General features: G+C 35.2%; 1 protein-coding gene and 1 long non-coding RNA gene across 2 annotated transcripts in view; one reads left to right on the top strand and one right to left on the bottom strand.

Moving 5' to 3' along the window:
- The window catches only part of HIF1A (hypoxia inducible factor 1 subunit alpha), a 41,606-nt gene that overhangs the window by 5,422 nt on the left and 21,428 nt on the right, over nt 1–14,756 (bottom strand). Inside the window, exons 5-11 of the mRNA XM_059914359.1 lie at nt 11,505–11,617; nt 10,358–10,560; nt 5,829–5,935; nt 4,538–4,685; nt 2,545–2,765; nt 1,639–1,925; nt 49–171 (exon numbers count right to left, since the gene is read on the bottom strand). Of these exons, the coding sequence (XP_059770342.1) occupies nt 49–171; nt 1,639–1,925; nt 2,545–2,765; nt 4,538–4,685; nt 5,829–5,935; nt 10,358–10,560; nt 11,505–11,617 (1,202 nt within the window). The remainder of the gene's footprint in view (nt 1–48; nt 172–1,638; nt 1,926–2,544; nt 2,766–4,537; nt 4,686–5,828; nt 5,936–10,357; nt 10,561–11,504; nt 11,618–14,756) is intronic.
- LOC132359774 (uncharacterized) overlaps nt 1–14,756 on the top strand; it is a 34,803-nt gene that overhangs the window by 8,615 nt on the left and 11,432 nt on the right. Inside the window, exon 2 of the long non-coding RNA XR_009500930.1 lies at nt 10,102–10,156. This is a non-coding gene — a long non-coding RNA (uncharacterized LOC132359774). The remainder of the gene's footprint in view (nt 1–10,101; nt 10,157–14,756) is intronic.

The raw sequence follows: 14,756 nt of genomic DNA, 5'->3' as shown, positions 1-14,756 counted from the left end.
ACCCAAAGCCAGTTTTGAATAATATATATAATAAACAAGTTCATATACCTGAGTGGAAAATGGATTCTTTGCTTCCGTGTCTTCAGCAAAAAGTTTCTCTACCAATTCCAACTTGAATTCATTGACCATATCACTATCCACATCAAAACAATATTCACTGGGACTGTTAGGCTGTAAAAAGAATTAATATATTTACTTTTCCCTGAAGAAGCTTACATAAATGTTTTGCTAGTTGTTAGAATGTGCAAACCTAACTTCAGAGAATACACAACAAAGTCTGTCTCTTCTATCAAATTTTATCTAACTAGTGAGAAATGAGATTTTTGAGCTTACACTTACAATTCTGTCAATACATCCATTTCTAACTGTATGTAATATAACAGCATTTATAAGATTAAAAGATGCATTTATCCGCTTATTCTAAAGAATAAAACTCACCTAATAATTCAACTCCCATATGGTACCTAACTGGCCAATAACCAGATGATATACTCACTGGAATCTAGCTGTGTACTGAGAGGCCATACTGCTGTGGTGATCTACCTAAAAATCTCACAGCTACTCTGGGGGGCAGGCGAGGATAGGGCTGGAGACTTAAGTTCTTTACTTGTATTCACCTTAATGAATGCAGTACTAGTTTAGTTTTCAGCAAGAATTCTAACCAAAAAACTATAGCTATGTATTCTAAGCATAAACTTTTGCTTCCCTCATCTTAACATTTTTGTTAGATGTTTACTTTTTATGGATTAAAAACAAAATGACTCGAACCATTTTTGTGCTAGGCAAACTGAGCAACCAGAGAATAGGATATATTCTCTAGAAGCCTATGAGATGTCAAATCTCCTACTTTTAGCTTGCCAGTTTGAGTCAGTAAATATTTAATGTAAAATAATATACCACTTTTTTAGGCTTATTTGAGCCTCATTTATCAAGTCGTAATATTCAAATCTGAGCTGCCATACTCATGAGCATGTTTTTAGACATAGGAAGCTCTGAAATCAAATCATTCTACATTGAGAAATAGAGCCCTATATGATACCTTCAGTCTTGGCCCAGCCTAGCCCTTAAAGACTATTTTTATTCTGTTTATAGGAAAACTAATATCAAGACAGAACTTGAATTAAAAAGTTACTAAGTATTTTTTCTGGGTAAGACTTGGTATTTTCATGTTACTCTTATCCAGAATGTCAAAATAGTGATGGAAATTGTACTAAATTGGGCAAAGAGCTTAGAGTCCTTTCCCTTTTAAGCCTTGCTAATAATAAGCCCTTTGCCACTGGATAATTCTCCAACTCAAAGGGTAATATGAATGGGCTTAGATCAATCATAGGCACACAGTATTGTTCTCTGTGGATGTCTAAGTTCAAGACTTTTTTTGTCCTACTGATATAAATACACAGAGGAGCAACATATGTTTTACCTTTTGCCTTATGTTAAGGCAGCTCATTCCCATGTTCCTGACTGTCTCTGAGCCTAAAACATGGACTGAGGTCTAAGTCAGGCATAGCTTTTGTAGTAATTTTAAAAGTGCTAAAATTCATAGAATCAAAACTATGACATGTGGTTCAAATTTACATATATATCCCTAAACATTAAAATCTGTAAGTTATCCTTTTCTTGTTATATCATGACACCTACCTCAGGTGAACTTTGTCTGGTGCTTCCATCAGAAGGACTAGCTGGCTGATCTTGAATCTGGGGCATGGTGAAAGAAAGTTCCAGTGACTCTGGATTTGGTTCTAACTTTAATGCAACTTCCTGATTGAGTGCAGGGTCAGCACTACTTCTAAGTGGCTTTGGAGTTTCAGAGGCAGGTAATGGAGACATTGCCAAATTTATATTCTGTAATTTCTCATTGGATGAGGGGAGCATTACATCATTATACAATGGAACTTCCTCAAGTTGTTGGTCATCAGTTTCTGTGTCTGTAGGGGAAAAAATTAGTCAATTTAAAGACTATCTAGATTTCAACATATACAGAAATGTATGCCCCCTTTTACAAAAGGTTTATCTAGTTCACTCAAGTAACAAAAATGTTACCAAATTTTACTTAATCCGAAAGTCTGCAGATATTATGGTATAACCATAAGTCTGAGTTATCTTTCCAATCCACTACTGACAACTTCTATAATCTATATAGCATAAAAACCCCTTCAATTCCAACATTTTCATACCTTTTATTCATTAAAATTTAACCTAGTTTGAAATTACAGTTTTCTTTTTCAATGTTTGATATTCTGGTATGACTACTTATTTATCCTTTAATGCAACTTATGCCTACTGCAGTATAACTGCTAACTTGAGAAAAAATATGACAGTAGGTTGTAGAAATAGCAGAGCTTATTAAAAGTGAACAATTAAAAGTGGGAAGAAGAAATACCTTAAAAACACTTTGAAGCACAATTTCCAACAATGTGCAAAAGCAGGAATGCTGAGAAATTACAGGGGCAAAGACCACAATGTCCAAATGATTACCAACAAAAAATGTTAAAGTTTAGGCAATTAACATAGTTTAGGCAATTAACAAAATAACTAAAGACCCACCATTGCTGCCAAAATCTAAAGATATGATTGTGTCTCCAGCAGCTGGGGCCAGCAAAGTTAAAGCATCAGGTTCCTTCTTAAGTTTATCAAAGAGACTACTTGTATCTTCTGATTCAACTTTGGTGAATAGCTGAGTCATTTTCATGTCTGAAGATTCAACTGGTTTGAGGACACATTCTGTTTGTTGAAGGGAGAAAATCAAGTCGTGCTGAATAATACCACTGTCAAAAAAGAGAGATTAGTAATTCTTAAATGAGCACTTGACACAATGTGGGGGGGAGAAGGACTCTGAAATGGCCTTGTCTCTCAAAAAAATTCAAAATTCTGTTTTATGGAAAGGAACATTTTAAGATGCCCTAAAACATCTCTCATGCCTACCTGGTCATATTCAGGGTTTAAAATACCAATATGAAATAAAGACCTATTAAACTTCACAATACAAGATAATTCAAGTATTTGACTAATTTCAATTCAGAAACTTCAGCTATTCCTTTGAGAAGACTGGTGGTGACAAAGAAATGTAACAGTCAAGTACATGTAGGACAATAAACAGATCTTTTGTGCCCACATGTAAGGATATTGGCACAGAACTCTTTGACATTCATATATGAAACATGACCTAAGGATGGCCCTAGAATATAAAGATATATAAATGACGAAGGTCCTTCTAAGAGGGGCACTGTTTGTTCCTTGGTGGTAAGAAAATGATCTGGTGATACCACCTACAGGATAGAGTTGAAGAGAGATGATGAACAACAGCTCCATCTTCATGTTTGGCTTAATTTTATTGCTCCTTTAATCAACAAACATTAAGTGTTTACTATGTGAAATGAACTGAGGATACAAAGTTTAAAATGTCTAACCCTTGCCCTCAGGAAGTTTAAAACCCATTGTGAAAGTATGTGTGCAAACAACTGAAATACAAAGTGACAGTTGCTAAAATGGAGAAGGTTTGTGTCACAGAGGCCAGTAAGCTGAAACCTGGACTCAAGTAGGATTTGTTAGGCAGACTGGGATAGGGGAAAAGAAGGACATTCCAAGTGGGTGATTCTTATATAATGGAAAGGTCACAAAAGAACTCTTTTGCCTAATTTTAAAACATTAAAGGATGGTGTCAGAAGTGGCAAAAATAAAAACCAAATGATGAAAGTCTTCCTAAGAGAGGTGGCCACAGATTTTAGAAAGAAGGCTAAATCTACAAAAGCATGGGAGTACAGAAAATAATAACAAATGATGCTACGTAAGTAGGCAAGGGTTTATCTTGGGGGTGATAAAGGGATCTTTAAAACAACTCTAAGGAAAGTGAGATGATCAGATATCCATGCAAGAAAACTCAGCCTGGTGGTAATGTAGAAGATGGACTAGAAGTGGGCATTTGCTTACTGAAATAGATCAAATGAAAGATTAGTTTATGATATCCATAATATTCACAAGCCAATCAACTAAGAGAAGAGTTCATGAATACACACGAGCCATGTGTCACACATACAGCCTTTTACAGTAATTTCACATAGAATTTCACTTAATCCTCATTTTAACCTTTTGAGGCAAGTATTCCTAAATGGATGAAATTCAGAGAAATGAGGAGACTTCCCCAAGTCATGGAGCTAATGAGGGACAGAGGTATGATACAAACCTAACTATCCAGGGCCAGAATTCTTCTTATAAAAATAACATAGCTGCCTTGAGATAGTTTATGCTGATAGCTGTATGACTAGAACAAACTAATCCATAGGAGATCTGGTATTTTTTTCAAGGTCTTTTAAAAAATGGGAATAAAAAGGATGGGGGTGAATAGCTACTGATGGTAATTAGTGGAATCACTAAAATAGCTGGCCAAGAAACTCAGGTCAGAGTACTGAAAACCATAATTAGGTAGAAACGTGAAAATAAAATAAAATTCAGTGAACATTTATAATCTTTCTATAAAAGAAAAGAGAGTATTCAAAGACTTACTACTTGCTCCCCCCAAATATTTATTTTCCAAGCTTACCTCACAACATAATTTACACATACAATGCACTGTGGTTGAGAGTTCTTAGTGTTATATATGACAGTTGCTTGAGTTTCAACCCAGACATAGCCACCTCTTTTGGCAAGCATCCTGTACTGTCCTGTGGTGACTTGTCCTTTAGTAAACACTAGGAGTGAAAAGGAAAAGAGTCATGTAGAGAAAATAACTTTGAATTTTTAATCGAATGAATAGATACTGAATGTTGATCATTGTTTTAGAAAAAAGGAGAAATGTTTATTTTAATAGAATCAGTTTTAACTGTTTAAATTGAGAGACAGAGAAAACACCCCAGGATAGCTGAAAATGTACCTATTTCATTCTTCTAATCCCCCAAATAAACTCCTTTCCTGCCAACCTTCACTTTAAATAAGATGAAAGCCAGGAATGAGGGACAGCAGTGATTAAAATTCCTTTAACTACTTACATGTTGAAAGTATCAGAAAACAGAATGAGTAACCCTGACTCCACAGAGAACATTCAACAAAGTGGCACGGCTATCATTTCCTTAAATTCCTGCTGTAGTTTCCAGAGAACCAAAGATGCTTCAAATAGATGTGCTAGCATATTTGAATCTCAGTTGATATCGTGCTGAAGTCTTCTGGCAATTTAGGCAATCTTAATTATTGATTTGGGAGAAAGTACTAGATAAATAGTAATGATGATATCATCATGAGTATTGGGACCCTGACTGTGGACTTACCCATTTTGCAGTTCAAGGCTAATCATGCTAACTCAGTGACATTCAGGCATTGCCCAATCACACTGGGAAGTCATGTTTAGGTACAGATTAAACAGGCAAGTGAGAAATTCCAAAGTTTTACTTATCATGGGATCCTCAAATAACACTCATATGAGTAAAACTGAGCATTATGTCTTACGTCAAGTGTACCTGTTTCCACTAACTAGTGCATGGTGTTGATCATATTCGCATTCATTGATTCACTGAACAGTTATTTTCTCAGTGCATTCTTTGTGCTAACTGTTCTGAATACTTAGGTAAGAATTCTGAAAATGATGCTATATTCTATGATACATATTTTTTAGTTTTTGTAAAATGCCAGGGTAGTTTTATATATCATTAAATGATTCTGCTTTAACTGGTATTGGTTATAATAAATACAAAACAAAGATTTAATGACCCAGATCACTTATGAAGAGGTTTATTAAAATGTGTGGTCTAGGAAGACTGGTTAATTTTAACCAAAAAGTTAGATATATAACCAAACAGTAGAAATTGCAAGAGTTAAATAATTAGAATATCTATACTTACTATCATGATGAGTTTTGGTCAGATGATCAGAGTCCAAAGCATGATAATATTCATAAATTGAGCGGCCCAAAAGTTCTTCTGGCTCGTATCCCATCAACTCTGTAATTCTGTTAAATAAAAAATGTAAGTAAGAATAAAAATGACAGAAACTAACTAATGAAGAACATTTTGCTTCTCCAGAGTAACTGATATGCCTTAATCTTATGGACAATTGAATTTTCAAAAACAAAGAGCATTCTTCTTTGTTTAGATAAACTTATATCTCACCTTTAGTAACTCTACAGTTACTAAATGCAGCACCATGCATTTCTTTAAGCCCTAAGGGTTCATCCTGCTATTTAACCCTTTTATCTCCTTGTTACCTATTTTTATCATATTTTATTGTACACACTTTTGGTAATAAGACAGTTAATGTAATAGATAGATATGAAGGACTGCTAAATTAAATGATAAAAGCTTTAAAAGTAGTTAATGACATTTAATTTAAATTATAGACTAAACCCATAACATTATTCTACCATAAAACCAGATTCTTTTTGTGTGTGTGTATACAAAATCAGATTCTTTTTATAACAGTTCCTCTAGGCAAGGCTTCACACTTTGGGGGTTCAATACCTACTACAAAATTTTAATATAGGAACTAAATAAATTCATATTATGTTGGTTTGGGGAGATACTCTTGTACTTAGTTTTTGAAATTACATAAAATTATAGGAATTCATTTCAGATGAAGCAGTGATATCAAACTGAAAATGAATTGGAAAATAATCCATTTACCCATTCTGGTTCCCTGGCAGTTCCTTTAGAACAGAGACTAGATCTTATGACTTTCTCTAACCACAGTCTGAAATGGAGCCCATTTCATGAGAAAGAGAAAGCTGTCTTCTTAGCACCATGCTAAACAGAAATATTCTCTCCTTTTCTGGGAGCAAAACATGAGTTAAGTTCTTTGATTTCTCAGACTTTAGAATTCAAAGGACTTTCTAACTGAGGCACAAGCAAAAGTTATATAATGCACTGTATCCAAAAAACCAGCTAACTCCAGAAAACACACAGGGGAGATAGCCTTCTCCTAAAAAATGTATAAAAGTAATACTCTTTGTGTTGTCACACCTTAAGGCAAGATCTGCCATAGTTTATTCCAAAATAAATAAACAGATAAATAGCTGATTTGTATAAAAACAAAAACTAAACGAAACTAAGCCAAAATCCAGAATTCTTTACTAAGGGATATCTCTAAACACATCTACACTAGGTGGCAGCATTACAAAGGAAACTACTGTTAAAAAAAAAAAATCCTATTTATTTAAATTATGCTTTAAAAATGATTTTAATTGGTCTCATATAGGTTATATGTTTGAATAAAACTCTCATGGAATTAAATTTTTTTCATTATTTAAAACTTTATATTCCCATATGTGCCTGGCGTTGTTCTAGATGTGAAAATGCAAAGGCGAAACTCAAAGCATGGTGAATTTTCTGGTGCACTTACCACAATACTTATGAAATTATGTGGCAAGTGCAGTGATAGGAATCTTGCAGGAATCAGAGGAACCAGCCCTATCCATGATAAGGAATGGTGGGGGTGAGGGACAGCTTCTTATAGGAGACTTATGAGTTGAGTATAAAAGAGAGTCAAAGAGAGAGCAAAACCATTTCGGGAAGAAGGTACACTACAAGCAAAGCCAGAGATGAGAAAATGGTCGACACTGTACAGGCAATAAAGACTCTGATGTGGTTCGCAGGGGCAAGTGGGGAGGTGAGGCTGGAGAGGTAGGCAGGAGGATCAGATTAACAGGAGCTTTTGTGTATCACGTTAAGGAGCTCTGATTTAATCAGATGTCAATCAGTGCTTCTCAATCTGAGCTGAGGTACGTCTATCACTAAAATATAAACATCAAAATATAAACAGCATTATTTTCCTAGAAGGTCAATTGTATTCATATTTGAGGGAGAAAGGTCAAGATAATTTAACGTTAGAGAATTACATAGCTTTTTGTACCAAAAAGGGGAGGAGTGATCCAGAAAGTTTAATCAAGAAGTGTTTTTAATGGACTAGGAAACCTGTAATCTAAAGCAACTATGCAGTAGAGGATTCATTCGTTCTAAATATCATGGGGCGGGAATTAAACTTCATTTCTACTTTAGTGCCAGTTGTCGTGCCACAAACATAGTAGATGCTCAAATGTTTGAATGATTATAAGTGGAAATTAGTATAATAAATAATAGCCATTTGTGGGACATTTTGGATATAAGAAGTTTGATATGCTAGATTTTCTCAAAATTGAGTAAAATTTTTTCTCTATCTTGGTTCTTAGGGGTTATAGCTGTGAGAAGTTCCTAGAAAGAGCTCTAACCATAAAACAACAATCTCCTGGTCAGACTCAAAACCTTACTTGGTTGGTCTCTAAGCAGGCTGCCTTTACCCCTCTGTCACGACCATTTTGCTAATTTTCTAATATAACCAGAAGGGGAATGTCACGCCCTTTCTTGTTTTCTCATTGTAGCTCCATCACTTTTCTTTCTCCCCAGCCCACCCCTATACTTCATACTGAGTTCAAAAAATAAAAAATAATTCCTAAAAAAACGATGGGCCATCTCTGTCCTATCATACATTGACATAAATACAGGCAGTAAACACCATAAAATACTTCTTAGCTCCTTTGTCTTCATTTTTCTTAAAGCTAACCCCAGTGGTGAAGCGGTCACTATGCGTACTAGGCACTCAACAAACTCCTACAACAGCCTTTTGAAGCATGACCCTTATTTAACAGATAAGGAACACGAGATTTAGAACAGTTAAGTTCTAACACCCAGGCCACACTATAAGTACCAGGACTGCAAGCCAGGACTGAATCAAGAATTATGTGATTCCAAAGCCAGTGCTCTGCCACATTTTCTTGTCCAGTAGGGCTGGGGCTTCTTATCCACTTCATGTTAGAGCTACGGGCTTCAAATCGGTTTTCTCACATAATGTTCAAGTTGAAGATAATACAGATACATGTATTATACTCTAAACAAACTGATGCTCAAAGAAAAGTAGTAATGTGTCTAAGGTCATCTGGATATAGGCAACAAAGTCCGGATTTAGTAGTCTGGGTACAGAACCTATGCCTTCAGCCACTGTGTTACACAGTCTTATAGTAAAAAGTGGGACAACCAAGCAAATAATTACAAAAGCTGAAAAAAGGCTATGACAGAATATGTACAAGGAACGGTAGTATTTTAAAGAAACAAGGAAAGCTCTACAAGTAGATGCAGTAGGTGGCTCTTGGAAGCTAAGTACATGTTTGGAGTTGAGGAAACCATCATTGCACTATGACAATGAAAACAGCATGTGGAGTTCTCTGGCTGTAGGGTGTTGGGGGCCACATCAGAAGGGGTCTTCCCCTCCTCCTGATTAATTTGGAGAAGTCAGCAGAGGCCAGATCATGAATATTTTTGCTTGCCATGCTAAGAAGTTTAGATTTATTGCATAGGTCTGTTTTTCTTTCAGCTTTTCAAAATGTATGTCTTCTTTTGATAAATAAAAATCTCCTGCTCTTATAATATTTTTTGTAAACAAAAGTTTTTTTGTGTGTGAAGATGAAGGGAAGCAACTGAGGCATTTTCACATGACATGATATGATTTTCACATTAGGAAGTCCACTTCTTGGAAACCTGAATGAGATTAAAAGGGCACAAATCTGTTGGCAGAGATGCAGTTAGGAGACTGTGGCAACAGTTCAAGCCAAAGGTAATAATAAGCTGAAGAACTCAATGGCAGGAAAGCAAGAGTGGAAGGAGGGAATGGATCAGGAGATATATGTAGATAGATGTAAATAGATGTAAATCTATTAAGATTTAGGAACCAACTGAGTGTAGATAATGAAAGCAAAAGAAAAGTTAAGGACGACTTCCCAATGTTTGCTGGAGTCATGTGTCTACAGTGGTATATTAATCGTGATAGGCACTAAAAGAGGAAAAGCTGTTTTTGAAGTTGTTGTTTAGGGGTAGGAGTGTTTCAGTCAAGTACAGAAATATTTAGTTTATAATACAGAAGAATATCCAGATAAAAATATCAAATTGGCAATTAAATGGAAATAGTTATGAATAGAAATTTGAGAAACAGCAATAGAAACCATGGGCAAGGATGAAGCTGCTCAGGAAAAATATGTAGGATGAGGAGATGACCAAAGACTTTCCTTTCTAATCCACAAACAGAAGTAATCCTTCCTCAAATTATGCACTGTATGTCTCTGAAATATATTTGTTTTTTCTTTAAATAAATTAGAACCCCTAAAGGAAAAAGACCTCATCTTAATAATCTCTGGATAGCACCTGCTAGAGTAAGTATGTATGGTACATAGTAAATGTGCAATAAATGTGGCTGAATTAATCTATAAAGTTAATTTTACTAAATTCTAGGATGTATGGTTGTATTCAACTTAAGTGGAAGAAAGCATACATAGTCTTTATTACAGTTAATAGTTAAAAAAAGTTCTGTGGACTAATTAAAAATTTCAAGTTATATTTTATATTTCATTTACCTTTCATCACAATAAGAAAACTTCATATCCAGACTGTGACGACTGAGAAAAGTCTTGCTGTCTAAAGGAATTTCAATATTTGATGGATGAGGAATGGGTTCACAAATCAGCACCAAGCACGTCATAGGTGGTTTCTTATACCCACACTGAGATTGGTTACTGTTGGTATCATATACATGAATATGGCCTGTGCAGTGAAGTACCTATGTATGAAGAAAAACAAAGCAGTTTTTTAAAAAATTTATGCTAGTAAAAAACAAAATGCAGAGACAGTTGAGTCTGACATGGCAAGTAAGCTTTGATAAAATTTACTGTCATTAGTAGATTACTACAATACATTTTTGAAAATCAATAAATGTTTTCCCTACAACACCACCCATGACCTACTCCTCAGGCACCATAAGATTACTCTTTAAAAAAATTTGCCTTCATACAAATCTGAGCTGATTTTTCACTTATCTGGTCACTGTTTGATGGTTATTTCTTGATCTGATGACTGTGTTTCAACACTGAGCAAAGAAATGATACAACAATGAATAGAAAATTAATCTCTATCAAGATTCAAACACTGGGTGGTTGGCAAAGCCAGTAGTGTCACAATGCACATAACTTAAGTTCATGCCTCAAACTGGTGAATTACTGCACTGTTTGTATGTTAAATCTATAAATGCCAAGAAACAGTAAGTTTTTCCCTCATAGTTCTAATACTGTCTTAATTTTATTTATTTATTTATTTATTTTTGGCCACACTGGGTCTTCATTGCTGCGCATGGGCTTTCTCTAGTTGTGGCGAGTGGGGGCTACTCTTTGTTGCGGTGCGCAGGCTTCTCATTGCGGTGGCTTCTCTTGTTGCAGAGCTCGGGCTCTAGGCATGCGGGCTTCAGTAGTTGTGGCACATGGGCTCAGCAGTTGCGGCTCACAGGCTCTAGAGCGCAGGCTCAGTAGTTGTGGCACACGGGCTTAGTTGCTCTGCGGCATGTGGGATCTTCCCAGACCAGGGCTCGAACCTGTGTCCCCTGCATTGGCAGGCGGATTCTTAACCACTGCGCCATCAGGGAAGTCCTCTAATGCTGTCTTAATACTAGAAATGTCAAGATGTATTAATTTATCTATAAATCAAGTGCATTCACAGATCATTTTTACTTACTTTCCATGTTGCAGACTTTATGTTCATAGTTCTCCCCCGGCTAGTTAGGGTACACTTCATTCTGAGAAAAAAGCTCCGCTGTGTATTTTGCTCTTTACCCTTTTTCACAAGGCCTAATGAAAACATGAAATAAAGTTAAAAAACATAATTAAACACACAAATTTATTACAGTAAGAGTAGCACAGTCCCCAGCACCTAGGTGCTATTCAATGGAAAGTGTCAACATGAGCACAACTGCTTTGCGCATTCTAACACACCCAAGGGGTTTAACACACTTCTAGTAAGTAATGGGTTCACAGTAGTAGTGATTCCCTGAGTTGGTGGGATGAGAATCCATATTTGGGATAGCACCTAATCATTTCACATTCAAGCCAGTAAGGTTGGTCAAATTACAAAGAAATATAAACTTGGTATGCATTTGCCCTATAACTGTGTTATCAGTGTACAAAGCACACCCAAAAAAAGAACTTCAGCAATCTCCTCCAAACTTTTACTAGATGTGCTAGCTCAATTTATAATAAATATTCTGTATATTTATAGAACTTTTAAAACAGAAAATTTCTTTTCAATAGCAAGTAACATTTTTATATATCTGATTTTTCTTAAATCTTCCTGTAAAGCAAGCAGGAAATTATCTCTACTTTGTTACTAGGAAAAAAAAAAGAAAACCATGTTGAATGACTTTTCAAAGCAAAGTTAGATTTAAATAAACTCAAGTCTATTTACTCCCATTCCAAGCCTCAGATAACTAAAAAAATGAGATTAGACTCAGGTGACTAAACAAACAGCAACTTGATTTCTCCTCTTCGTTGATCAGTCTGATTCACAACAAATACAAAAATATTCATTATTCAGGATCTGGACTAGATACTTCAGGCAATATAAAGATGAACAAGACACAATGCCTGTCCTGAAGAAGTTAAAAATTGAGTATACGTAGTGAGGCCAATGACAACAATACGATGTAGAGTAAGCGCCCAAGGCTTACAAGAACTCTTTAAAGGAGTACAGAGAGAGATTAGAAGATAACTTCTAGTCAAGGGGAAATATAGTCAAGGGGAAACCAAAAAGTCCTTCTTAGAAAAATAGACATTAGAATTTCAGTAAGTAGAGATGAATAAGAAGAGTATTCCAGGCAGAAGGAAGAGAACGAAAAACAGAGAGGTGAGAAAAAACAGCACATATTTGGGGAACAGTGCATAGTCCAGTTTGACTATAATATAAAGTACATGCAGAGGAGTAATGAGACAAACTCAGAAGGGATGGTTAGGGCTATAACTAGAGGGCCATGGATGCCACAATGAGGAGTTCAGCCTTAAATATACAAAATGCAGCTTCTAAAAAATTTGAGTTGGGAAGCACAATAGGAACTTAAGGAACATTAATCTAGCAGTAATATATATGATGTGTTAGAATTAGAATACAATGATGGTAACGAGGGGCTGAGCAGCAGGCAGTAGAAGTGAAAAGAAGGGTGACAAAAGACAAATGAAGAGGTAGAATCTATAAAAACTCAAAGATTAATGGAAATAAGGGAGAAGAGAACTTTAAAAAAAGACCTGGAGATTTTAACGCTAGTGTATTGAAAGAAAAGTAACATGTGGAAAAGAAACAAGATAATACGTTTAAATTTAGGCTGCTTAGCTAGAAATACTGGACTATTGAGAAAGAAGAGTTCTAGTTCATACTCACAATTATGGAATATAGGCAAGTTGGGGCAGTCTTGGTGCTGATACAAGTTATTTGGGTTTACTTAAATAGGACTGAATTTGCCCTCCCTAGAAGCATTTGAAAGTGGATTTTAAAAAGACACCACAAGAACCATAATGGTCTTGGTGATGGTATTAGGGATGTGTGTGTGGGGGGTGGGCGTTGTGGTAGCAGCAGAGATCCACATGTAAATTCTCTGGGGTATTTTCAGTCCTTCAAAATCTAAACTTGAATTGGACTGACCTTTGGGAACCCAAAGCCTTTGAACTGGGACATAAAGATATTAATAAATTTAAAAACTATGGTAAGTGAAAAGTACTAGCATTTTCCTAATGAAAAAAAGTTTTTAAACAACTAAGTTTTTAGCCCTATAAAAATAAATATTTTATAATAATTTAATGAACTCTAAATCTTATTTTTGGAATTTAAATGAAATAGGACTATGCTGTATAAACAATACCTCAGGCTCTTAGTGTATCATCAAAATGTGATGCATTGCAGCAGCCCCACTTTGCTAAAAGTGAAAATCTGCATTTTTCTTTCCCAACAAAATATCAAAAATTCATTAGCATTAGGAATGATTTTTTTAAATGTTCATAATTAAATCACAAATTTATTATAATAAGAGAGCACATGTGCTTTGAATGTTCATGTGCTTTAAAAAAACATTTGGTTAAAAACATACATTTAAGCTATAATAAGTAGACTATATCTGATTTAGAATAATGCATTAGCATCATTACCAAATCAAAACAAGACTTCCATATATCCATGCACTTATAGTCTAGCCCAAGGGAAGCACTGAGCTTCCAATACAAACCTCAAAGTGTAAACACTATATTAAACTCATCAACAGCCCATTTAGGTCCTTGCTTAGAGTATATTTACTCCTCCTTTACACAGAATTCTAAAAAGTATTCATTTGCTTTCCAAGTTCACAGTAAGAACATGGCATGAAATTAAATAACAGAAGAGGGCTCCAAGGTGAGAAATGGCAGTAGAGTGTAGTGAGAGTTGGTGAACATGAAAAGAGCTCTAAAGTACTAAGGAGTGTGGACTTGAGCCAGTCTACCTTAGTTTAACCCTTACTCTGCTGTTTATTAACCAAGTAATCTTCAGCCAGTTATTCAATAACTCTGTAACTCAGTTTCCTCAGTAAAATAGAAATAGTTAACCTCACAGGGTTTTTAAAGGAGTTAAAGCACATAAAATTGAGAAAACAGTGTCCTGGCACAGAGTAATCTCTCAATAAAGGTTAACTATTAGTATAAATGAGGTGAGATTAAACAGAAAACCATAAAAAATGATTAACAAAGAAATATAAATGAGGTTGTTTAATGCAGAAGCAAACAAACTTACACTTAAATGGGAGAGCTGCAAAGAACAACCACAGAGCAAAATGACAAATTTTCAGTGTGGTAACTTTTGAGTCATGAAAGAAAGATCAAATTATGATCCATATACTCTGTTTAAGAAGGCACAGGTGTGAAAAGCCTTTAATTCAGTTTTTGTAATTCACAAGGTACTTTTCTCCCAAATCTT

The sequence above is a fragment of the Balaenoptera ricei genome, chromosome 2 (genome assembly GCF_028023285.1).
Source record: "Balaenoptera ricei isolate mBalRic1 chromosome 2, mBalRic1.hap2, whole genome shotgun sequence".
NCBI classification, from domain to species: Eukaryota; Metazoa; Chordata; class Mammalia; order Artiodactyla; family Balaenopteridae; genus Balaenoptera; species Balaenoptera ricei.
This window is presented reverse-complemented; position numbering and strand designations above follow the sequence as displayed.